This window comes from Genypterus blacodes, unplaced genomic scaffold (assembly GCF_046128005.1).
Source record: "Genypterus blacodes isolate CSIRO-AG114 ecotype Tasmania unplaced genomic scaffold, CSIRO-AGI_Gbla_v1 ptg000438l_1, whole genome shotgun sequence".
NCBI classification, from domain to species: Eukaryota; Metazoa; Chordata; class Actinopteri; order Ophidiiformes; family Ophidiidae; genus Genypterus; species Genypterus blacodes.
In genome coordinates, this window is record NW_027467208.1 from 6,167,972 (window position 1) to 6,194,945 (window position 26,974).

Below are 26,974 nucleotides of genomic sequence, written 5' to 3' on the forward strand. Positions count from 1 at the left end.
CCCAAACTTTGATAAGTGCACTCCAGGTGGTCATGGGGTTGAATATTAAATCCGTAAATTGGAGGGTCCCTCACATCCACGCTTTTGGAATCCTGGGGTCATTAAAGAGAATCAACCTAAGCCTCCCACAGGGTGTCATATCGGCCCGGCTGCGCTTAAATTAAAACAAATCTTTTATTAGCTGCCATTACGCCAATTGAGCCGTTTTCAGGCCGTTTCTTCAAATAATGAGCGAGTGTGCGAGGCTCGTAAGTAAGAATGATGTATTTGTTTTGTTACGGGAAGCAGCTCGGTCTGACTCCTTTCACGTTTGGCTCTGCCTCTTCATATTTCCACAATTAAAGACACTCGCCCCCCCTCTAAGCCCATCCCCCCTCCCCCCCTCAGCCTAACAGCTGGCCATTAATCAGTCGGAGCGCTCAATTTCTCTCCCGCCACAGGTTATGATTTTCACATTACTCCACAGTCCTTCACCTCCATCCAACGGGAAAATGACCCGCCGCCGCCGCCACCAACATACGCTGACACACACACACACACACACCCTCCTGTGTGTGAGAATGTGTGTGTGTGTGTGTGTGTGAGAAAGTAAGCCATCCGACTTGTGTGTTCAAGTTTTGCACATATAAACATTAAGTGTCTAAAATGACGGGTTACCAGGCCGCACACACACACACACACACACACACACACACACACACACACACGGCCCATTATCCTTTTCTAATTACACTTTCCCTCTGAAACAGTGGATCAGAGGGCGCCATTGACTGCTTTTAATCCGCCACCAAATTTTAATTAACACCGCCGTGACCCTCGTCTCCGATACATCCCGGGGAACATCGGGATCACAATAATTCATAAATCACAGCGGCGGATTTCATTCCCTTCCTCTTTCCTTCCGCTGATGGATTTGCAGATGGGGGCGAGTGGCTGTTAATGTGTGTGTGTGGGGGTGAGAGAGAGAGAGAGAGAGTAAAGTATGGGAGATAGCCCTTAGAAGCTGTGAGAGATGGACGGAAAAGCAGAGTGTGGCGAGTGTTTGTGTATATTTACTAAAGATGGAGTTGGAGAGAGAGAAAGACGGCAAAGAGAGGGAGAGAGAGAGAGAGAGGAATGGCAGCAGCTCTGCCGTTCTGTCAACCTTTGAGAGATTTGTTACCAGGGAGCGGATTATGGAGGCTGTGAAATGGGGGTGTGTGTTAATACGCCGGGTGTTGAGGAACATGACGAGGGCCCAGCAGCTTCACACACGCAGGAAATCAAAAGGCCGAACAACTGAAAGCTGAAAATGACTCAAGGATGTTCTGAGGAATTAATTGACACAATTCTCTGTCTGTGTGTGTGAGCGTAAGTGCGTTTGAGTGAGTGAGTCTTTGTGCATCTTTGTTTTAAACACTACATCGTTCCAATTATGGACCTCTGGATATTATATATTGCCAACACATTATTATTGCTTATTGAAATTAGCCGTTTGCACAAATGTGTGTGTATTTGGACTAGCATTCATGAATCAGAGCATGTGTGTGTGCGTGTAAGTGCGTGTAAGTGTGTGTGTGAGCAGAGGTGGAGGTGGGCAGGGTGCCGGGGTTTGTTATTGCTAAATCGCTCATCCATGCTACTAATTAAGATGCATAGCATTCCCCTATGAACGTCAGTGTCGCTAATTATCAAACAATGTAGTGCTCACCAGATATGAGAACTGGCAGCCTTTGTAGTCATGTTACCAACCTATTACTGCTACAATTACCAAGTGCTTGTCACTCTCCTTGTTAGTCATCTGCCTTCATTTTTTTCTTTCTGTCTTCTTTCTTCCCTCTCTCCATTCTTTCCTCTCTCCAGGCTATGGCTTTGTGGATTTTGACAGCCCAGCTGCAGCACAGAAGGCCGTGTCGTCTCTCAAAGCCACCGGGGTGCAGGCCCAAATGGCCAAGGTAAGGAGTGTTTAACAACAAGTTAGCGTTTTGCCACTTCCTCTTGCGTTACCATTAGCAGTGTGTTGTGCACTCGGCTCCCTCCGGGGACTTGACAATTGTTCACTTAACACGTTTGATTGATGCTGATGGATCTGAAGGCACCCACACGCAAACTGGTTTTGTCTATAAACACATGTGATTGAATGCAATTTGCAAAACAGTGTGTTGCTGTTTAATGACTAGCATACGCTAATATCAAAGGACTCTGTTGTTTTGTGTAATGTGGGCCGTTAAAAAAAAAACGGGCTTTGTTGTTCCGTGACAGGCCGGGAGGCGAGTGCAGCACATGGAGCTCTGGTTTATCTCTCGCGTCATGCCACACACACGACTATCAAGTCTTTGGCTTGTGGGTGGGATTTGACCGGTGACTTGTCCTGAGCTCTGCTGTGTTATTGGAAGCAGATGAAAGAAGTTGTTCCAGTTGTTCAAAGTGTGTGTGTGTGGCTTTGCCTGGCAGGAAGCACACTCGTATGATATGCACCCATTCACCATTTAACCCTGGGAGCCCGTTTGTTATAATTAAAGGCGAACAAAATCTTAACATCTACCCGTATTTGTATTCGCTGCGTCGTGTCGGGCCGAACACAAAGTAAAACAAGTTTATTGAGTCGTCACAACAAGATAATGAGTGATATTAGCCGGTGCGTGTCGATTCTGAAGCCCTGTTGGCGATATGGCGTTTTTCTTCTTCTCATTTTTCCGGATTGTTATAGACGGAGGCTCAGCCGAAGCCCCTGTCACCCTACATCCGTGACAGATGACGCCACCGCATGGCTAAACCAGGCTATTTCTGGACCAGCTGAAGATTTTGCGAGTGTCAGAATAACTAAATAGCAGAGCGTCATCGGCGTATAAGCAGCCATGATGAGGATGGTGATGTTGATGAGGGTCCACGATGATGGTTTTCCTCACATTCCATTTGGCTTAGACGTTCTTTCCCCCCCTTTGCCGCTCCTTGAAGCTTTTACGGCGGAGACGCGTGATGAGATGGAGAACGGCGAGATGACAGAATGGATGATAACGATGAAGTCGGCAATTATTTTGATCAAATGGGATGAAATGTGACAGCAGGAGATGATATTCCGCGTGGAGCTCAGGTGTGCCATTTCTCAAACACACGCCGCTCGGCCGCTCCCTCCCTCCCTCCCCCGCCGGCGCTCCTTCCTCCAATATTTATAAGAGGCCGAGCTCTCAGAATGCAGATAAGACGCCGTGCTCTTTGCCCATCTCATTTTAAGACCATCTGCATTGTTCCCCCTCTTTCTTCCCCTCAGTCAATATTTTCATGAGAGGGGTCTCAGGTCCCAACACAAAGGAGTTGACCTTTTTAAGAGGGTTTGTTCATGTGCATATATTAATGATATATATGTGTGTGCTTTCACAAAATCGTTTTCTATTAGCATTTGTGTATCAGTTTATTTTTGAGTGTTCTCTGTTTTGTTCAAACGGCTGGAAAGGCCAGTGTTCAGCGCCGGAGCTCAGTGGCTTTATCACACTAGTGAGAGACATTGAGAAGTAGTTTGATTTTATAGACTCCCTCTGCATCTCCCTCTAATGCCTCTTTACCTGCTACCACCGCCATTGCTCCGCCGTTCTTCTCCACCTTCTTCTCCTCCCTCTCCTCAGCTTGCCTCCGTCTCTTAAACATTCATAAACACATTTGTATTCACGTCCACCGCGTGTTCCCCTGCCACACGTCCAATGACTGCAATTTATTCCCATCAATAATTAACAGCAGGCGGGCTTTGTGTCTGCCTACCTGCCTAGGTGTCGCTGACATGCTCTGTTCCACCACGGCCCTGCGTCCCTGCGCTGCTTTGTTCCCCCACCTCTGTTCTGACAACAAGGATGTAATTGGTCAGTCGCTGTCATGTGCCACTGAAATTAATTTCCTCAGCGCTAAGCATAACCATAGCCCTAAAAATGTGTCAACTTTAAGTATTCGTATGATTCCCTCACTTCCTGGTTGACTTCCCACCTTCTTATCAAAACCAAAAAAAGAATCTGCATTCCCCCGACAGACCTAGATGAAAAGTCTAGGTGAGCAGCGGGGCAGGTGTAACTCACAACACCCCTGAGTGCTTCCACAATAAGTTCAGCCTCGTCCTCTCACTCCCTCAGCTGCGTTTAGCCAGTTATGTCTCTCCACTACAAAGTAATAAACAAAACTCTCATCAGAGCCGATGGGTGTGAGTTCATTAAATAAAATCGTGGCAGTAATCTGGTTTGCGCCGTTTTTCCTTGCCGTGACGCCATTAAAAGGCTTTTATTAAGGCGGCTTGTTTTAAACACAGCTGCGGAGGAGGCGGGGAAGCAGAGCAACTCGATTTCCTCCGCTCGCCCTCGACGTGGCAGCCGCGCCGTCTTTCTCCTCGCGCTCCCCTTGGAATTCCAAATACCAAGGCAGGAGAGATGAAACATGGCCTTCCTTTTGTCTTGCCCTCCCCTGGGGATGCTGACAGTGAGAGGGAGGAGAGGAGAGGATGGGAGCCATAATTAAGCCACCTAAAGGACACTCCCTCCCCCCACGCCCGCGCGCCTCCCTTCCTGTCAGTCACCTCTGCACGAGTCACCGATAACAGTGTGTGTGACGGTAAACGCGTGCTCCGCCATCATCACTATGTAAAAGTCACAGCTCATAGGTTAATAAAAGTAGACGTAAAAGTATCAGTACGGATCGTGTGTGTGTGTGTGTGTGTGTGTAAGTAGAGAGAAGGAGGTCACGTGCGTCACCCCTTCCGCCCTGGACTCTATTCCGCGTGTCACTTTGTTCAGGTAGCTCTCAGATGTGGGGGGGAAGCTGGCACATCAAGCAGACAGAATGATAACAGGTAAACGCGGCGGCGGCGGCGAGCCTTTCTGCAGACGCAAACCTGTCAGCCGGGCCCGCTCGCTTCGCTCTCCACAGGCTGCCATTTTCCCCTTGAGCCAATCAGACTGAATTATGGGAAGGGCGCCCTCGATTGTGGTGTCTGTGTCGGGGAGGTAATTCCGCCTGACAGCTGCTTGCTTTCAGACAACAGCCAGTCTTTATGGAAATCATCCCGCCCTGTTCTCGCTGCAGTCGGCTTCTGCTGATAACGGCACCGAGGAAAACTGAGCTGTCCTTTTTTTTTTTTTTACTATTCTTCCTCTCTGTGTAGACGACATAAAACCTCTATTCTATACCGTCTGAATTTGTACACCCATCTCTCTTTAAGTGTGTGAAGCTCATTGAGATGCAGCTAAGCTTGTGATTCAGTTTGTATCTTACCCTCCAAAATCACTAAAATGATGGATTGATAATTAAAAGTAAAGGTTGCATCATCAAATTTTAGATGGAGTAATGTTACTTATTATACAATGAAAGCTGCTCTCAGTCATTTCAATTGGTTTAGAATTTGAAAGTGCTTGAACCCGTGTCCTTTTCCAAACGTATCCACCAGCGCTCGGGCTTAAAGAGCAGGGATCGAGGCTGCGGTACAGCGTGTCTCTGCCGCTGCCCTTGTTCCAATATCCAATATTTATAAGGTTCACAGAAGCTAAAGGCAGACAGAAAGGCGATGCTTGCCCTTCACTTCACATTACGGCGAGGAAATTATGCTAAAAGCATCATTAAAGTGCCTCCATGAAGTGAATTCTAAATGTTTATGATAGAGTTCTTGCACCGGCCCATCAACCAGTAGTCAACAGTGAGAGCCTCAAATGGTGAAACGGCGTGAAATGAACGGGAGGATTCAATGCTCTCACTCCCTCTCTGAATAACTCCCTCACTCCCTCTCACTTCCTCTGCCTTTCACAAGTCTTTTACTCACTCTCTCACTCTCTCTCTCTCTCTCTCTCACGGGGAAATTTCCTGTCAATATCGCAATTATATTAATATGAAGAGCCTCGATCCCCCTCTGGGTGGTCTGCAGCCAGTCAGCACTCTTCTTATTATCCATTAAAGGTGACTCCTCTGACGTCTTAGCTCCGTTGACACCGAGGACCCGGCGTGCAGCTCCACACAGGGTGACCTCTGGGTAATAATCAAAGGGACAGCTGACAGCGCTGTTACAGTCGGCTGCTGACAACAGCTAACTTATCAGAGTCTGGCGGGTTAAATCAGCGGAGGCTGTTGAATGTGCGGCGTGTTTTTGATATGGCGGGATAATTGGGGAGTGTGTGGGCATACAGGTGTTCCCTTAGTAGCATCAGTCACCTCTCTCTGCTCCAATGCAGAATACCACGCCGTCTCCCCTGTGAAATCCACTGCGCCGGTGGTTCACCAAACATATGGTGTCAGACTGCTTGGTGGTAATCAGCACAAACCCCCCCACACCCCCCCTCGCCGCCGGGTAGAAGCTGCCATCAACACGAGCACCATTGTGATTAGAGTCGCTCACAACGGCGTGTTTCTGTTCAGCACGCTCACATTTTCAATACGTACATGCCCCTTTGTTTGAATCGGCTCATCTGGCGCGTTGATGCTCCTTTAGCTGAAATATACGCTAACTCTGTGACAATATGGAACCTGAGACGCCATGTAACACAAAGCTAATTTCGCTTTTCCTCCACAAAATGTGATTATTATTCAGCAAAATGTGATTACCCTTATCCTTATCTGATGGTGATTGTGATTGGATGGTAGTCGACCATTAGGCGTTTCTGGCCCAGCTGTGTCTTTTCCTGTTACCCTTCGTTTTGTCCAAAGGGTTAATTGATAAAGCACAGCAAACGGATGTAACGTGTCATTAAGATGTTACCAGGTTGATTAGTCGGTTTATTTAAATGCTAGTTTTGATCCAAGCTCTCTTTCTCTGCCTCTTCAAAGCCCCTGTTAGTAACGGTTACTTTTCGACAGGCACCCTTAAGTAGTTATTTTTAGTTTCCCCGTCCTCTGATGAAGTCATATCAACATAGATCAAAGGAAATGTCTCGATGGCAGCGGAAATATTAGCAGTGCGGCGATACTCAGGGCTCTCTGCTAAGGTGACGTATTTTTTGTTGTTGTTCGGTGTTTGTTCTCCCCGCTCGTCGTCCCCTCCCTGCTCCTCCTGCAGGAGTGATAGTTTTGAAGGGCAAAGCCGGTGAGAGAGAGCGAGACAGACCATCTGACGAGCACTGGCTCCCAAGCACCTCTGTTGGCTTCCACTGTCTCTGCCGTCTAATTACGCTTCAATCATCCACAGGAGCGCCGCGTGCGGTAAATTATTTTGCCGAGCAGTGTGGAGACATGCCGAGCCGAGAGTGTGTGAGAGAGAGAGAGAGAGAGAGAGGGAGAGACAGAAAGACGGAGACTAAGTACAAATCATAAAGAGTGCGCGTGAAAAGACAAAGCAAAACAGGTAGAAAAGAGAATTAGAGAGAGACGTGAAAATGGAATGAGAGATCTTGAGAAAGAGAGAGAGAGAGAGAGAGCAGAAAGAGACGGGGATGCAAGGCGAGAGCGAGAGGGCTGCCAGACGTAATGTTGCTTCAGACAGCCTGTGCAGCAGGAGACAGGGCCGCACTAATGAACAAAGTTACAAAGTTATCACTTATCATGCAGAGTGGGAGAACGTGAGGGAGAGAGGGAGAAAGAGAGAGGGAGAGAGAGAGAGAGAGAGAGAAAGGGAGGACAGGAATAGCTGGCGTAACTGGTAATGACCGATCCTGCCTGCTGCTGTGCATAACTTGCAGCACAGACACAGAGGGAAGATACAGAAAACTGCGGCAAAATTGACGATCAAATTACAAAGTTCCTCTGTGTTATTCGTTATTCGTTTCCATTCCAACCTGCAAGAATCAGGGACGCAATTAAAGAACAATTTGGACTGTTTGTGTTTGTCGCAGGTGTAAATGGCTTCTATTCTGTTGCAAATTGCTCCGCAGTGACCTTGCGTCTAAATTGTGTGTGTTTGGAGAAAAATGGAGAGCGAAGGTCGGCGTTCTCTGCGCTGCCAGGCTCGCTCGCTTTGAAGCAAACATAAATATGGCTTCTTACACACACACAAACACACACCCTCCAAAGCTCGCATGGTAATGGCCACCGTGTGCAGTTGTTAGAATCTCTTTGATGTGGCAACTGTGCCAACCTGCTCGGTGTCTCTGTGAATTGATCGGGCTCAATTAGCCGGCCCGCCGAGACGACGTTCAAAGGACCGTGCCTCCACACGTTCACCTCACACACACAAACACACACATGTTGACACACATAGACCAGGTGGAGCGCTTTGCATTCATTTACTCTCCTGGCCCTGAAATACGCCGCAAAAAGAGATGAGAATATTGGAAAATCAATGATGCAACTTCAGTTTTCGAGAGAGAGTTCGGCACAGAAGAACGTCCGCGCCGCGACAGGACGTCCTAGATTCCTGTGTGTCTCCTGTGTTGCCGCAGACTAGACGCATTCCCATTTTCCTAATTCGGTCTGACCCATTTCAATCAATCTTCATCAGGCGTATGAATTAACTCGGGCATTAGCTTCCTCATCGCCTGCCACCTCCGCACCTCCATCTCCTCCATCCATCCCCACCTTTTGCTACAGGCGCACAGTCACTTTAAGACGCTCAAACTCAATAAGCGTAATGGGCTCCTCTGCATTCAGGCGAGGTAGCGAGCGGGCCGTTGCCGTGCATGTAAAGACCGACCACACCAGCACTCTGCTTTTATTGAATTTTATACATCGGAAAAACTACTACATGTCTACTCGTCCTCTGGAGAAGTGCGATTTTACCTTGAGCGCTTCCGTGCCAAGCCGAGTTCTCTCTGATGCTGATATTCAGCCCCCGAAGGACAGAAGAAGACGGTAGAAGAGCCTTTTCAGCCTTAATACTGCGGAAATCCAACGTTAGATACAAACCTGCAGCTTTTCAAAAAGGCTCCAAATGATGATTAAATGATTGCAACACAGATTTGACTCCTCTCCCTACACGCGCATTAACCTACAAACGCAACACCGAATCGATTGGCGTTCTTGTGTGTGATTGCGTAATGGCGGCGCAAAAGTTCTCCAGGAAACTCAAAACAGCTCCTTAGCAGCATAACTCCATATTTCCCGGGATTAAAGTCGCTGCTTGTATTCAGTTACACGCTTGTGTGAGCTCACAGTCCCCTTACACTAAGAGAGAGAGAGAGAGAGAGAGAGAGAGAGAGAGAGAGAGAGAGAGAGAGAGAGATGTTCCACTTAGATAATATTTAATTTATCGCCGCCGTCGCAGCCAACACATCCACAAGCAGCTGGTTCTGTGTAGATGATTACTGCGTACATGGTGGAAACCCTGTACCCTTGTTTGCTTTACATCTTGTTTTGCTTGATTCCTCGCAAAATGTGTTCACTGGCAGACGAATCAAGCGGCGGCGGGCGCGTCTATTTGTAACGTCGTCATTTCCTGTTTGCTATACTTGTGATTCACTGATTTCATTATTTAGAGGTCAAAAAATGTTTTGTCCCCCAGCCAGTCCAGGTGACATCAACCACACACACTCACCATTTTCCCTTTCATAGCTCCTCTTCTTCCTTTCCTACCCTCGCTCCCTCCCTCCCTGCTTAACGAATGCCACGGGCACGCCATGTTAAATTACACTGACCGTTTCCATTTCCACCAGCTTCAATCATAAGTGAGGGAGGGAGGGAGGGAGGGAGGGAGGGAGTGTAAGGGAGTGTAAGGGGCCCGGGGCTGGGGTGGTGGGTGTCATCGGGGTCTGTCCTGCTGAAGCCTGATGAACCAGCTCCCTGACACCAGCACCAGTCTCTCGTTGAGGCTTTAATGAGGAAGAGGAGGCAGAGTAAAGAGTCCCTTTTTTATCCTTTTCATCTCACTGACACTCCTCCCATGCGTCTGTGTGTGTGCGGGTGTGTGTGTCTCTGTGTGTGTGTGTGTGTGACGGATGTAGTAAGAGAGAAGTAGGAATAGAGAGAAAATGAAGTAGGAGGATGAATCACTCTTCATCACTCTTCATCGCTCACACAGTGTGTGTTTTGATAGCTCTTCCTGTGTGATTTGTGTGTGTGTTGGCCGTTTGTATTCGGGCGTCTCACGTCCTCCCTTTAATTCCGTCAGAGAGAAAATAGATTAACTAAAAGTCTGACCTTTAGTTCCTGGAGGAGAGAAACACGGGGGGAGCGTCTCCGCCTCGCCGCAAAGGTCTCCAAAGTCAAGGTCAGCTTAGTTTGCCCAGGCCGAGCACTTAAGACCTCGGGGCCCCCTGAACACACAAACACACACACACACACACACACACACACACACACACACACACACACACACACACACACACACACACACACACACACACAGCAGAGCGTTACTGTTACTTTGCAAGGGAGAAAGAGGAAATGCATGGAGACGTCTCTGTGGAGCAACACAGGGTTAGCAGTTCAGTTTTGTCTCTGCACAGTGTCAATATTTTGTCCGTCCTGTTGCGATGTCCTCACTATCTCCATTCGTCTCGCCCTTAAAAGCCGCCCTGTGCCATCTCGCTAACTATGCTTGACATTCGGCCTGAGCGCCGCCGCTCCATTTTCGACCTCACAGCCGCTGTCTTCATTCGTCCCTGCGCCACCTCGCTGTCGTCGCTGTGTCACGGTTACCTCATCGCCATCTCTATCTATCCCCCCCCCCGCCTTTGTCCCCTGCGTGTCCTTGCCCATCGCGTGTCACGATCAAGGCCGTGACCTTTCCTTCTCCGGAGGTCGCCTCAGCAGATCGTTCCTGAGGATTAACGTCACTCCGAACCTTGATTTGTAGACGCTGAATACCAAAATATTTAATTTTCCACGTTTGTTTTACTTCCTCAGCCTGCGTGTGTGTGTGTGTGTGTGTGTGTGTGTATATTTCACAGCTCCGTCTTGGGATGTGTGCTGCTTCGTCTTACGTGTCAAAAAATGTTTAGCTCTCATCTGGATGTCTGTTTTTGCCAGAGGCTGCCATTTTTTTTGCGTTGCGTCGTTTCGCGTGCGCCTGTGTTGACATGGCTGCGCGTCTCTGTTGTTGCGTTTGATTCGGCGTGTGCAGTGATTCACAGCAGATGGTTGCTTTCTTCCAGAGACGCCTGACAGCCACGGGAAGTTAATGCCGAAAACGCTAGACGAGAAAACCAGAGGAGAGATTAGCATCAAACCGTCCGCTCTCTTCTCTTTCTGCTCAGTGCAGGATGACATAGATCCAAAATGTCTCCCCGGCTAATTTGCGGCGCGGTACGCACGCTTCGCAGATTCATCCTGAAGTTCCCAGTCAAACTGTATCATCTCTTTTCCATTTTACTGTGCGCTGAAACAAGACAGGAGACCCCCAAATCCTCCGGGCTGTTTGCACATCAGCTCATCTATTAGATCATGTTTTCCTCCTCCTCTCCTCTTCTGCCTGCACGCCGTGTTCTTGTCAGTGAAGTTATACATCTTTACTCTGGAATTCGATGCAGAAGAGCCTTTGCCCTTCGACAGGCTCTGCTATTCCCCCGCAAACCAGAATCTTTCACAGGCCACCCTGTGAGAACCGGCGAAGCGCGGCAGAGAATCAGTCATTCCCCTGATTAACAGTGTAAGCAGACTCCTATAGCTGTTAGGAAGAAGAAGAGAGCGAAGCAGAGAGCGAGCAAACCAGATGGTTCAGAGGCGCCGCCATCATGAATAATAATCAGCTCCTCATAAGGCCTCTGTGAGATGAGGTCAGCATATAGGGATCATACACTCCTTCAAATGGACAAATCCAAACTCCGGGGCGATCGGGAGAAACAGAAACATTTGTCTGCGAGCCTGGCAGTGTGGTCTTTGTAAGGTTTTGGGCAGTAGAACAGACTATTATTCACCTAAAGTAAATAAAAAAAGCTCTTCTGTCAGTGTTTAAAGGTGACGCAGGCTTTTATCTCACACTGTGCCATATTGATGTATGCGTTGCTCATAAAATCTCTTTGCGGTTTTACAATCCAGGGCAGTCAGAGTGTTTGACTCATCAAACTAGGAGCACATTTGCATTTTTCACTCTTTTTGAACTTTGTTTAACTAAATATCGCTCCTTCTCAGCCTCTCTGGCTCCTTCAGCAGAAACTCACTTTGTTAATTTAAACCTCAGCACTGATTTATAACCACGTCTCTCCTTTTATACAAAGCGCTGTTTATGTATTCACTGTGGCTCTGAAGTGAAACTGGCGTTTTGTCATTGTCTTTCGCCAAATTAGTCATCAACATTTAATTTCGCCTCTTGTTGTACATTTTATTGCACAGCCAGACAAATGATCGCTACTTCACTTTGTTGTTTTTCATCTGTTTCCTACCAATTATCCATTTTAGAGCAGATTTACCATCATTTTGTTGTTTGGTGGTTTAAAAGGCCTGACTTACAGTAAAGCATTAGTTCTTTCTCATGCAATCCCCATGGAAACGGGCACACCCTGCTTCTAAATCTGACAGCCAGCACTGTTGTTGTTGTTGTCGTCGTTGTTGACGTCGCCGCCTGGAGCACGAGGGACAGAGAGAGAGAGAGAGAGGAAGAGCAGAGGAAGATGGGATCTGAAGAAGCATGGGAAGTACAGATGTGACTCCAATCAAATTATTGGCCAATCAAGTCATAATGTGAGTAATTCAAGGCTTACATCAACGGCCCTAATCTGATTGGCTGTGCATTAGGCGCTCAAAGGAGGGCTCTTAGCGAGCACGCACAGTGGGGGTCCTGGAAGAATAGCTGCTTTGATGGGAGACGAGAGCGCTTCATTCATGTGTGTGTGCGGGTGCGTGTGTGTGTGTGTAAGAGAGAGAAACCGACAGACTGTAGGTGTTGTTGAAACGATGCCTGCGTCTCTGCCTCTTGGCGCAGGTTCACTTTGCCTCTCTGTTCCCATCTGCTACAGTCCAATTGTCCAATGGCAACATATCTCATTTTCCCAATTACAGAGGAGGATTATGATGTGTTTGTTTCTCGCCCACGGGCTCCCTGGCCACATCTGACTCCTGTTTTAGGAAGAATCATTTGTTCTCTTGTCAGCGTCGGCCCTGCTAAAGTAATATATGCATTACTTTTAGTGGCAGCGTTTCCCATTAAACCCTCGGCTGTGATATCCGTGAGGCCAACCAGACCTGATGTAGGCTGCGAGCGGCACGCAAGGAGAGCTTACACCTGGAAAAACATGATGACCGGGCGAGTATGGGAGGAAGGAGCTCCGACAAAAGGGTTGGGCGGGGCGAGGGGGGGGGCAGACCCTCCGAGAGCACGGGGGTTTCCGGCATTCTGACACTAATCGCGCTCCGTTCTCAGCATCCCGGGGGCCTCCCAGAGAAAAGGCCCGGTAGTTTCCGTGCTGATTTGCATAGGGAGGGTTCCTGAATTAGTGGCGCTCCCGCCCATCACAAAGCACAGGATCTGCATTGTAGGAACAGCTGTCAAGGGAGCAGCTTGTCAGAGGGAGAGGAGACAGAGGAGAGAGGAAGATAATCTGTGTTTAGGAAACTTCTGCCTCTCCATCCCGCCGGCCAAGAGTTAGTTTGTGCTGTAGCTTTTCCCTGGGCCAGAACCCAACCCCCCCCCACACACACACGGCCCCCCTCACCTCCCCCCACCCCGCCTCTCTCCAGGGTTAATCCAACAACAGGGATATTAGGTTGTAAACTAAAAAAAGAACCCAGCAGCCAAACAGAGTGAGGTTCTGAAGTGTGCTTGTTTCTATGTGTGTGTTTTCCTGGAAGTGCTGAGAAGTTGTGTCATCAGCCATATGCTTGTTTGTGGCTGACAGTCAGCCATCCATGACAAAAGGCTTATTGTTGTGATGCCACAAGTATCTGTAAGTGAGCAATCACCCTTTTTTTCTGGGCTGGCAGTCTGCCGTCTCACAATATTGTGGCATATGTCCCCGTTCTCCCACACATTTATTCTCAGGAGCAAATCTGATTCCATCACAGCACAACTGACAGACTAAAGCCGTTGTACCAACACCAGCACCAGTTGAACGAACGTAACAAGCTTATGCGCGGTGAATCCGGGCCCCGAAACGCAGCGCGCGCAGCGGAGCGAGCATGAATAAACAGGAGCATCGTCTAATAAAGCTCATCAGCCGGAGGGGAAGTGACAGGTTCAGCAGTGTTCCTGTTTCACACAACAACCTATGAATAACCTCGCCTCGTAAAACATATGGCCTCTTCCGTCAGGCGCGCCGCAACAATACGTGAATTAGCTTGTCAATCAAAAGAGGAGCTAATCACGCCGATGCTTCTGTTTGTGTGTAAGTGTAGCGTTTCTTTTGTCGGGCCTGAGTCGTAGCACCATGACGAGTCCATCCACAAGCCTCCAAAAGCCTGAAACGTCTCTATTGTCAGTTTGCTGCTTGTGTGATGTCGTCCAATAATGTGGAAATTGCACATATGAAGCTAAAGTAGAGCCCAAAGATGACATTACAGCATGATACAGTTCTTCTCGGAATTCCAGAAGACACATTTATCTATTATTTTGGTGAGCTTAGCTTCAAATAGCCATATAGATCCATATAGATCCATTCAAAGGCCCCAACTTCAACTAAACAAAGCCATTGACCTAGTTTAGATGTACATTTCCCCAACATCAAGACATGTTTGGAAAATCATACATTTTCACACGGAGCTCGACGACGACACACAGTCGATATTTTACAGTCAAACATGTTAAAATGAATATTGCAAGAGGCGCCTTCACCGACGCCGCATCAATTAGGCTCCAGCCAGAGGGGTCGATTAGTCTTCAAAGGGATGGGAAGTGGACTAAGTCACATGGTGGCGTAGCGGTGAAGGGAGAGGGAGCGAGGCCAGAACGCAGCAGGGGGGGAGAGGAAGCTGTTTACACGCTGTGCCGACGTATACAAGTGTCCTCTGTCCAATTTTTAATCACTTTTGGACATTTGGAGACACGGCGCAGCACGCAGGGGAATAGCTTTCCCTGTTTCTGCTGTTAAGCCAGCAAGGGGAGAAGAGGATGAGCTATGATTCAGACGCTATGCTGGCTGCTCTTCGCCCCTTCTCCTTCTCCCCCTCTTCCTCCACTCTCCTTCCCCTCTACAGAAAGGTATGTTTAATACATAAGCGCGTAATTGCCATCGCAGCTGCGGCCGCGTCGCCTGTCTGGACTTTTGCGCCGTATCTCCACTCGTATTCTTCCACTCCAGAAAGGGGAAACTCTGCTCTCTGTCCCGCGCTTTCCTCCCTGTCACTCCCTCCCTCTCTCACTCTCTCTCTCCCCCACTCCAAGTAACAACGCATAAAATGTACCTCACTAGAATCCAAATACCTGCTGATTACTCGGCAGGGAACAAATCACCGCCGGAGCCGCTGAACTCTGCGTGCTACGCTGACCTTTCCTCGCTCTCTGCCATTTTTCACCGTCCTAATCGCGCTCGCCCCCCCACCCCTGCAGGAAACCCAAGCAGCAGCCTCTCCGTCTCTCATCGGCGCTCGCTCGCTCTCTCTCCCTCTGCATTAATGGATGCAAATGGAGGCGTGTGCGGAGGAAAGGAGCTGACATTTATGCCTCTGATTAGAACATGCAGCCCCAACACTTTGTAATTGATTGCAGTCATGGACGCCACACACTCACCCATACCCTCTCATAAAGCCCCGCGCCGCTCCCTGCATCCTATTAGTGTGTGAGCGCTCGCTTGTGCATGCGAGTGTGTACTTCTTCCTCTGACCCGCACACTTTCCAACACTGAGAAGTGCCTATTGAAATGCACACACACACACACACACACACACACACACACACACACACACACACACACACACACACAGAGTTGCTCGTAGCAGTTGCAGTGAACCCACATAGTCTGCTTCACTGCATCCATTTGAATAAGACGATTTTAATGGTTGCCTGGTTTGGCTTGTGGAGAACCTTCGCTAACACGACGGAAGACGCTCATCCTCTTCCTCCGGATCAATGCACGGCCATGACCCGGGTGTTTGAGTAATCCTCGAAATTGTGTGGGGGTCCGGGTGGCGATGCGACGGAGGACGCGACGGTTCAGAAACTCACCTTAAAGGCGACGAACGGTGGGAAGAGAAGAGCACAGAATGGCAGCGGCAGGGTGAGAAAGAGCAAATGTTCCGCCGGGGAGATTGATGAAGAACACAGAGGAACGAAGGCGGAAGTGGAGGGAGAAAGTGATGGTTTGTGATGAAGCTCATGAGAACTGAGAAAAAAAAGAGAAAGAAACGAGGGCAGGAATGTGTCAAGGAGTGTGTCCTTGTGTGTATTTGTATGTATGTGTGTGTGTGTGTGTGTGTGTGTGTGTGTGTGTGTGTGTGTGTGTGTGTGTAAAAATGCAAACGTTGGGTGTGTGTGTGTGTGTTGTGATTGCACTTTTGCGCCCAGGAAGTGTGAGCTGATTTGCTCATGAATGCAATTTGCATTCTCCCTGCTTGCCTGCACAATCTTTGCACTCTTTTGAAGCATATGTAATAGTATGTATGTGTACGTGTTTGTGTACGTGTGCGTCTGTATGCAGGTGTGTGTGCATCTGTGTGTGTGTATGTGTGCGTGCGTGCGTGTGCATGGGAGGGGGGTTCTGTGCAATAATTAGCATCATTTTCACCAGGATGGCTCTGTGCATGGAGGACCCCATAAACACTGCCACAGCTCTGTTTCTGCTGACTAGTGTGCCTCCCCCCTGCAAACACACAAACACACACACACACACACAGAGAAAGAGAGAGATAGAGAGGGAACATAAACACTCCTAAATCACCTTGGCCTGTCATCCTGTGTAACACATAACAATACACACATGCAGACACATGCACATGACATTCATATTGTGATGTGGTAGTAAATTGTGAAGTAGAGCACAAATATAAATACAAATGAAGCATGTTTTATTTTTATGTTCTATCACTCCTTATCCTTACATACCATAAATGTTCATTTAAATACTTAAACGATTGATATTTTTAGGCTGAAATGATTGAGATTTTGCTCAAATGAAGTGATGGGTTTAGCCTCCTCTTCATCCCTGCATCAGCACTCTTATTTGCATATTGCATTTGAGGACTCACACACACACACACACACACACACACGTACCCAGGCACATGCGGGGGTCAGGTGGGGGTGCGAAATTCTGCCGCGTTTGCTGGCGTGCCGTTTTTTTTTGTGCTAATGAAGCTCCCCTTATCCGCGCAGGGCCGATAACTTGCTGATGACTCGATGCTTCTGGCGGCGAAGGTCTGAGGCACAGGTTGAATACCGAAGCAGGTGCAGTCAAGTCAGTGGCTGCTGAGCTTACATCTGACAAAACAGACAAAGGAGTCTGTGTCCTCAGCAGGACAAGTAGAATCCCACGTGAAATATGGGAAAAAGGATTCTGGGGGAAAAAACTCCTCTCTGTGTGTGTGTGCGTCTGTTCCCTGTCAACCTATGCCGTGCCTGTCAGGTGGTTGGATTTGATGGGGCCGAAGCCAACGGAATGTGTAACTTCACGCGGTGTTTGGTGAAGTGTGCAGCATATGGCGAAGTGTGAAAGTGAGCAGAGTTTTCATTTCTCTACCAAGATCTATTATTATTGTTTTTATTTATTGTCCGTGCTTGCCCCCACCACCACCTTTCTTTAACACCAGGCTTCTTGTCACACCTTCTATGAATAATTTCTCACGGTTCATCAATTATAAATACATTCATCACAAATTCTAAAGCTTCTGCTAAGAGGGAATGTCCCCTTGCCGCTACTCTGTACTAGCTTGCGCTGGGACGTAAACAGTAGCAGCAGAGTCTGACCTACTAGCTCGTTACATAGAGTTATTTCACATTTTAAGTAATTGTGATGCTAGTTTGTAGCGTGCTAAGAACGCCAGCAAAGTGATGTCCATTCGAGGTGAAGTGGTACAAAGCTAATGCTAAGCTGGGAGGCTATGAGCGGTATTTTATCAAGTTTTCACAAAGTTGTACATTAAACAGTCAACTTTTTAGCATCTTAACATCCTGTTTACGTCTGTTTACTTCCTGCGTCTGACCGTCTTCGACTTTGTAGCAGTTTGCGTCTTGAGTGTGCGCCACAACTGCCCTTCATCTCACTAAGGAGCTGAAACATAAGTTTAGCCTGACCTTTCAGAGCGCCGCTTTGTCATTTAGAAGTATGTTCCCTCTCAGACACCGACAAACACAAGTCGAGCGCGCACACACACACACACACACACACACACACACACACACACACACACACACACAGGGGTATACGCACCCTTAGCACTTCCCCTATCCAGCACAGAGAACCGTAATTAGGTAGTGCCCCCAGGACTGAGACAGGCTCTCGCTGACAAGAGGAAAGGGCAGAGTGACATTTTTGGTTAGCAACGTGCCACAATCATCATGCTGTATACTTCAGAAAATTACCAGTGGGTTGAGAGTTCAATTCCCCTAGCGCACTCTGCTGATACAGTCGTCAACCTTTTTAGACAGCACTGTGCACGTGGACGACACGGCAGCGCAAAGGGGCCCAGGCGCTGTGTAGTTTTGGCACGCTGGCACCTCATCTTCTTTGTTTAGACTTTAATGGTCTTCGGGGAGTCAAACGCCTCCTGAGCACCGTCTATAAACGATATTCTCCACGCCGGCGCTCACAAGCTGATGAACTCGCGGTAGAATGTCACAGGGATTATATTTCTGAATGTTTCCGTTTTGAGTTTGGAAAGCGAGCAGGCGGGAGAGCGGGTACATTTGTTTGGCTGCGTTCAAGCCCATCCAAAAAAAAGAGAGGAGACATAAAATGGGAGATTTGGAGAACGAGAAAGAGCAATGAGATAGACTCTGAAATGGAAGGAGACAGATGGTAAAGACCCATAAAAAGAGGGAGCCGCAGCCTTAATCGTATCTTAATTTTTCTCTGTAAATAAACAGAAACATAATGGTTGTCGTTAGGCAGAATTACTACTCTGTATTATATACTTCCATCTCTCTCTCATCTCTCTCTCTCTTGCTCTGATAGCCTTAAGCACTCGGCTCGCATATTCTCCAGCTAGCCTTGTGCGCCGCTAATGCCAAGCTACGGTAGCTGTCAGTTTAGATTTAGTCTCCCCAACAACTTTGATGGACGGGCCAAGATCATAACTAACTGGCAGGCCCGCCGGCTCCCCGGTCCCTTGACCTCATCACGATTTGGCTGGCGGGGTCTCACCTTCCCGTCATGCCCAACCAATTATCAGGCCGGTCCTGGCCAATGCCATCTCACCGGGCCGTCTGGTGCTGCTCCGCGGGGCTGTAATTCTCTTTTTCTCATCTTTTCCCCGTTTCCCTCTTTTTCTTTCCCATGTCACTCACTCTCCGGGTTGACACGAGCAATATTGTTTCCTCCTCCGGCCCTGGCCACTTGCGGCGAAGGACAGGCAGGAGTTTAGTGTAGAGTTCCGGCGATGGTGCAGAATCTTGCAGAAAAGCCCTCCGTCCATTGTAATCGTCACAATTAAATAACCTTGTGCCTGCTACAAATCGGCTACAGCAGGAGACGGAGCAAGCTAAAATGAACAGCCAGTGTGAAAATAAATGAATAAATAAATACATGAATAAAAGTTGTGCTGACTGCTTTTAATTCGCCTGACAAAAAGCTCTCCAGCCAGGAGAATTTTCACATAAAAGCCCTCCGTTTGAGAGAGCAGGTGTTACAATTACCATTTCATAGAAGCATATTTTCCTTTGATAGTGAAGAAATGTGTCGACAGCTCTTCTTCTCTGCTATAACATGAATTTTATAGTTTTGCATACTACTTGTGCAATGTCTTGGCTGCAACTATGTAGACATTCATCACAATTTATTATCATGTCCGGGTTCCAAAGTTGAACATGCAGACCCTCCCTCCGTCCGTCCCCTCTTACCCTCCTCACCCTCTATCCATCTTCATTATCCTACCCTCTCACTCCTTCCCTCCCTTCTCTTCTCTCACTTCCCTCTCTCTCTCTCTCTCTCTCTCTCTCTCTCTCTCTCTCTCTCTCTCTGTCTGTCTGACTCCCCACTGGCTGCCCCGCCCTTATAGCTAGGCGTGTGTGTATCTGCCGCCGTCAGGCAGGCAGGCAGGCAGAGAGGCATCACATCACATGACAGGATGGCAGGCTTGACCTTGTGCTGCTCTTCCCTAAGATCTCCACTGCAGCAGCTAATCCAGCTAGCGTCAGTCGGCTCGGGGAACATCTGCTATTTTAATTACCAAAATGATGTTTTTTAATCCTACTAACTCAATATCCAGCTGCGAGAAACAGCGGCGATACGGGTGTGTGTAGACTTGTGCGTATGAGCTTGTCTGTCTGTTATCTGTGCGTGTGTGTGTGTGTGCATATACAAAAATGTGTTCAATGCATTCATGTTTTCACAGAATGAAGGGTGTGTTTTTATTCAGAGGATGTGGGATTTGGCCATAAAGAACAACAGAACGGAAGGGGAAGAAAAAAAAAGGAGGATGTCCCTAAATCTAATTTTGGACTTTTACTAGATCCAGGGATCTAAATACACACAGATGGACGCACACAGATGCACACTCGCACTCACACACACACACAGACACATGCACACACATGTCCATGACAGCCTCGGATGTGGAGATTTAAAGCCAGCCTGTCTGTGGTGTCTCCCAGTGAAATCTGGCTGTTCTACTTAAAGTGAACCCGGAGAGAAGTAAACACAGGGAAACCAGATGGTCACTGCTCTGAGCTCTGGCAAGCCAGAAAATGGCCGTCAGCAAATGATCTACACGAGAATTCAGAAATGATTAATTTATCTCACTGTCACTCTGTCTGTCTGTTTGTATAAGATGTCGTCCTCTGCGGTCGGCGAACAGCTCCCGTCGCGCTCTGACAGAAACGACGTCGTGGCTGTTTGATGGCAAAACTGTGTAAAAACAGTTAGAGAATTTGTGATTATTACTTATTTCCGACATTAGCACTGATGAAGCTCCTCTAGGGGACAGCGCATGGAGAAACTTTTCCCTAAGATGAAGAAGGTGTGTGTGTGGAGAGAGTGTGTGTGCGTGTGTATCAGAACACAGAAGGTCAGAGAATAAGCAGAATTATGTAACTTTGGTTTATTTAGCTTCTCTGCCCCTCAAATGCCCCCAGTGTATACAACCTACAGACTTATAGACTAATGTTACACGTGTATATAAGCATATTGCAGTAATAATGTAATAATATAATAAACAGACTGTGTGGCCTCTTTGAAGGTTTGGATTTGCTTTGTTTCTCCTCTACAAAGCTTTGAATCAGACTCCAAATCACAGCATGAGGCATGTTGTCTTAGCCCGGACGCCATTTTGGCTCTGTTTGCGTTGTGTGTTTTTCATCCAAGAGCTTTATGACAGAGCATAATCAAATCTTGGGCCTCCTCCTCCTCTTCTTCCTCATCCTCCTCCTCCTCCTCCTTGGGATACCAGACATCTCCCTGTTTCAGCCCGCAGGAGATTTACAGGCTCAACATGTTCTGGTCGATGCAAGTTTTCTATACAGCCGCCGGCGGAGGGGAGACGAATTGGATGTGGATGGAAGAAGATGGTGTGTAGATTGTGTCGAAAAATATATTAAATGCAATCCCCAGCAGTTTTCCCCCGCTCCCTTGTTTAGTTTGGGACAAATCCCAGAGTGGTTGCCACCTGCCACAGTGATGTATTTGCCACCAGGAGCATCTCGCCACACAGCTTCATGTTTTTGTGTTTCTGATTGCTACATTTCACTTTTACATCCATTTAAGAGACTCTCCCGTACATTTTAAAATGGAAACATGATGTAATGGCGCCATGGTAAACAACATTTGGATGTGCAGGGGGCCGTAGCTTTCCAAGGCAGAAGCGGGAACAGTCCCTGCTGTTGACTGTTGAGTGGCGGTTTTAAGGGGAACGAGCGACCGTGCGGTGATTAAGCGAGGGCGGAGCTGTGTGTGTGTGTTTGTGTGTGTAAACAGGCTTGACTTCATATATTAAGTGTGTGAGTTTGTGTATGACGGAGCGGCCCGGTGTCGCAGTGTTTGATGCGTTCCCAAGACGGCGCAGCAAAGGCAGGTTGACATATTGGAGCAGCTTTACTCAGGGGCCCGGCTCACTCATTCACCTTCCACCAGCCCCCTCAGCCTATTTACCCTGGCTCCTGCCAAGCCTCCCTCCATTTTGAAAAGCCGTCAGCGCGGCGTTAACTCCCCTCCCGACGGGAAACCTCCACTTTTTTTCCCTCCCACCCCTCGTGGGTTGCACAGCCTGACAGAAACACAAAACAAGAAAATTACCACTGCTTTGCTCCGGGAGGTATCGCGTCTGGTTCTGATACTCTGTTTGTTGTTTGAGTGGGAGGTTTCTTTGCGGAAAATTGACAAGACTTGTCGTGGTTTTCACTTCTTGCTTGCTGTGTGTGTGTGAGTGTGAGAGCTGGGAACTAAAGGTGTACGGGCGGGGAAACAGAGAAGCTTATAATCAGATGTTACTTCTTGGAAAATTGGAAAAAGCATTTGCATGGCTCATATAACAGAAAGGAGAGGGTAAGAACACAAAACCAGAAGAAAGGAAGGGAAGGAAGTCAGAGGGCAGTGTTAAACGAGAGAGGAGAGAGGATACGTCTCTTTGAAGTGCGGGGGGGAACTTTCACTGCCTCGCCTCCAGATACCCACAGATAGCATCTCAAAGGCCGCGGTGTAAGACAAGCCTTTTATGGTGGGCTCCTCCTGACGCCCCCCCCCCCCCCCCCCCACCCCTCTTTACCCAGAACTTCCCCACTGTCCGGGACCTTCCAGGAACTAGCCAGCAGCCCCGGGGGACACACGGCGGGGTCAAACCACCTCCACTGGCACAGCAACGAGCAGAGCAGAGAGGCAGGCAGGGGAAGTCATTATCTATGTGGAGGTCCTGTCCGCGTCCCTCCCTGGGAAAAGGAAGGGATCGGGGCGGACGAGTGGAACATATTGCCTGGGCTGAATATTTGATTAGTGAAAGTAAGCCAAGGTGGAGTGTAAAATAAAGGGCACGGGACGCTCTGTTGATCATTTTTCATAGTTTCAGCCCATCGTCCCCTGCTTCTTGTTACATTCTTGGTCATCATTATAGTCATAGTGACAGTTAGCCTGCTCTTCATTTAGTGATGGTTTCAGTTGTGTTTCTTCCCTTTATTCATGCACCAACTTTTGTCACCTGCCAATACTGTATATAAACAATACTGTGCAGACCACACACACACACACACACACACACTCACACTCTCACACACCTACGTTTGGCGTGCATGTCGCGTTCCCTCAAGTAATCTCTAACAGCCTCAGTTAATCTCCGACAGCTTGCAGGTGCACCCTGTCAGCTAGCACAGATCTGCAAGACACACGTCACACACACACACACACACACACACACACACACACACACGCACGCAGACATAAGGAAAACACATGTCATCCAGCGGACAAAAAAATCAGAAGCCCCTTTCGACCCTCCGGAGTCATAAGGGCTTATCCCGGTGTGTAATCCTCGCCGTATCTGACAGAAGGATTCTATTGTCACTGAGCCTCTTTCATGGAGGCCTAATGATGTTTTATCACGCTCGCTGCATCGTGTTCACATCCCCCCCTTCATGTTTTAAAAGGATTTATTGAAAAAAAAGAAAAAGAAAACACCTCATTTCATAATACTGGTGTCAGTTAAAGGAGCGATTGATATGCTGTCTTCCCAGCCCCCCTCCCTCTCTCTCTCTCTCCCTCTCTCTCCCTCTCTCTCTCCCTCCCTCCTCATCGCTCCCTCTTTTCAAGATCTTACATTTTCACTAAAGTCCCCTTCTCTCTGTTATCATTCCACCAGAGGCTCTCAAAAGGAGCTTTGATATTGAAAGCAGGCTTGGCATGAAAGGCGAAGGTTTAGGGGGATGTAGATGCTGGGGGTCTTTTTGAAGGAGGAGATCTTCCAGTTAACGAACTCCTCACGCTCTGGCACTGATTTCTTCATTATTATTATCATTGGGGTTTTTTTTCTATCGCATCTGGCAAAAAGGGGGTTGGAAAAACTACAAATGTGTGTTTTAGGCTTTTTTGCGGCTCGATTGTTTCCACACAGATGCTAAAGCTCAAACCAGAGATCAGATCAGATCAGAGTTTGCTCATCTCTTCTGGCCGTGAGTTCAACTCCTGGCTGGTTGCATCACAGCCGGCGTGCAGAGCTCGCTCGCTCGGTGATGCAACGGACCACGTGATGTTTGGACCACATACTGCACAGCCGGGGACAAGCTGTCAGAAGTGGGAAAGATAAAAGTCACCTTGGGGGGGCCCCCGCACAAAGAACACAGAGCCCGCCTGTTTGGCCGTGTGTTGGATCTTTGTCCTGAGAGCTTTGCTCCACGTATGCAGGAGCCCCGACTGTTTTCTCACAATTCTATCGTACGAAGACAAAACTGACCAGACACCAGTTTTCCTGAGTTCCTGTGGCTCTCGGCGGATTCAGCCCTCAGCAAATGGTGCGACAGGCTAATGGCTTTGTCCTATTCCAGGCAGGCAGCAGCCCCGGTGTCACGGTAACAGAGCCTTCACAGATCAGATTGATGTAACAGAAGCTGAAGTCTAATACGCAGTGCTTGTCAGCATGTACAGTCCCCGGCACATCCGTGACGGACACCCTGCTCGGAGTCGTGCTATGAGCTTCAGTCGAAGCTCAGTGATGGCATCCTGTGGCTCCCCCGCCTCCCCTCTGTTCTCTCTCTCCCTCTCCCTCCCCCTCGCTCTCTCCCTCCTTTGCACCCTGCCAACACATCACTTCTTCCTATTCTCTCTATCCAGGCTTCCCTCCTGTGGCTTATGGTGCTACTTCAGCTCCTCCCGCATTTCCTGCCAACTTCTGCTGCCCGCAACAAGCACAGACAACCAATCTGTCCCAGTATGCCTCAGTACAGCAAACGCACTCCTGTGGATTCTTTTTTTTTTTTTTTTTTTTTGGAGTGGGAAAGGATTGAAGGGGAAAAACACACTCCTCTCCCCACTCTCCCACCTTCTTAAAATAGCCCCGGTCCTCGCTAATGAGTCTCGAGTGGGTTGCACCCCTCAAACGCTCTTCTTCAGACCGCCATTACGGCTAGGGTGGATTCAAAGAGTTTGGACTGAAACCATTTATAATAACAGGGGACTGCTACCTGCCTGCGTCGCCTTCCATACCAGCAGAGTCTGTGGCTTGATAATGGGACGGAATAGCCCGACTTGGGAACAGGGAGCCACGGGAGCTGTGGAAGTTCATATCCTGGAGTCTGGACTTCTTATTTATAGATTATAGCTTTGATGTCTGGGTTGATTTAGACTTTGATAACAGGCTTCCCTCTGAGTGCATTGTTAAGCGGTGTTTACTCTGTTCTGCTCTACTTTACTGGACTCCATTTCCAACTTTATTACCAGCCTCTGCCCTTTCAAGGTCGCCGCTCTTGATGCAGATAATTCCGTGGCTAATTAAAGACTCATCATATCATATATATACATTACTTGTTGCGAGGCTCTGTGACAGAATGGCAGCGTTGCTAATTTGTCTGTATCCTCCGCCGAGCGATCTGATGTGCAGAAGCAAATGTCAAGTTAATGCAGCCGGTCACCCATCAAGTAGGTTCAATTAAACGCTAGGCAGCGGCGGTGGAAGTCCCGGTGGTTTGCTGTCCTTCCGTCAAGCCGTGATGAGGTTTTCTGTTTTCTGGGATAACTGGGGCGGGTGCCAGGGTCTGACACCCTGCTGTCACCCTGCTGTCACCCCGCCGCATCTGGCAGGTGTTGGACCCGCGGGAGGAAGCGGCTGCGCCCGTCTGGCCCGAGAGCCCCGCCGGAGCTGTCAATCTGTCTGCGCTGCCTGGAAAGACCTGAAAGTCACACACACACACACACACACACACACACACTGCCTCGACTTCCATGGAAACTAGGTGAGGGCACTATGAAGATGAACTCAATTGGCACCCTGCTGCTAAACTGCTCTTCATCGTTGTAGTTCAAACGAGTCTTGATGTATAATTGTCCCGAGCAGGGCCCTAACAGGGGAGCAATGAGAGGCGTCTTACTGCCCTTTGCACAGCTGACCAGACGGGTCATCAAGGACGCACCGGTCCTCATTTTCCCGCAGTCCATCCTCAGCCCCGGTAGAGCCAGTTCGCCAAATAAATACACCCATTTTTCAACCACCGACGTTGTGTTTTCTGCGCTCGTGAAGAGGCAATTTCCTCCACAGCTCAAATGGCAGTTGTCTTTTGGCTCCTTGTTGAATTAGAGGGGAGGAGGAAAGAGAGACCCGCGGGTTGCAGTAATACTTCTGGTCAAAATAAAAGCTTTTTGCGGAGACACGGTGTCATCCATCTCTCAGTAAATGATACATCTTCCTCTTACAGCAGTCGGAATGACCTTGTTTGTTGCGGCCCCTGTTAGGAGTGAGGGAGGGAGGGGGGGAGGGAGGGAGAGAGAGGGGGGAGGTCTGGAAATGAGTCTGGTCATTGTCTGCGGGCGGGCGAAAAGGGAGAGAGAGAGATAAAGTGCGCGGTTGTCATCTTCGACCTGCCTGCTGCACTCGTCAGGGAAGCACCGTGGCACCTTGCATCTGATTAGCCACACGCTCATTAAACCTGACCTTGGATGGCAAAATGGCGTTGAATTTAAAGAAGCGACGGAGGGGGGGTTGGACAACAATAAGGCGGACACGCTGTTATTGCACAAGAGGGCGGAAGGAAGCGGTTATTCCTCCCTTAAATACTTTTCCGGAAGAATTAAAGTTTGGGTTGGAAGAGAGATTAATATGGGGCGAGGAGAGCGTGCCGGAGAAAAAGCAGGCTAGTGGAATTTAATGAGTTTTGTGTGTCGGCTGGGGAACCGGCTCGCTCCGCGTTAATTACGCTCTGTAACGAACTGAGATCTGGGGAGCATCGTGGTGAAGACAAAGGCTCCGAGCAGTCCGGGAGCGGCGAGCGGCGGCAGGCGAGGAAAAACAAAAGAGCTGCATGCACACATTTCAAAAACCTCCGCACGGACAAGACGAGGAAACGTGCTAGACGGCGAGATTGAAGCGCGTGCCGTCCAATTTCCCTCCGAGGCCGTGCTCCGGTTCCCGCCCCCGTGTTAAGGGTAATGAGATGTAGCCGCGGAGATAGAGA

At 48.6% G+C, this 26,974-nt stretch overlaps 1 protein-coding gene across 8 annotated transcripts in view; it reads left to right on the forward strand.

The window, feature by feature from the left end:
- rbms3 (RNA binding motif, single stranded interacting protein) overlaps positions 1-26,974 on the forward strand; it is a 205,021-nt gene that overhangs the window by 113,496 nt on the left and 64,551 nt on the right. For all 8 annotated transcript variants that reach the window (XM_076139246.1, XM_076139249.1, XM_076139247.1 and 5 more), the window contains one exon: positions 1,843-1,934. In XM_076139246.1, the coding sequence (XP_075995361.1) occupies positions 1,843-1,934 (92 nt within the window). The remainder of the gene's footprint in view (positions 1-1,842; positions 1,935-26,974) is intronic.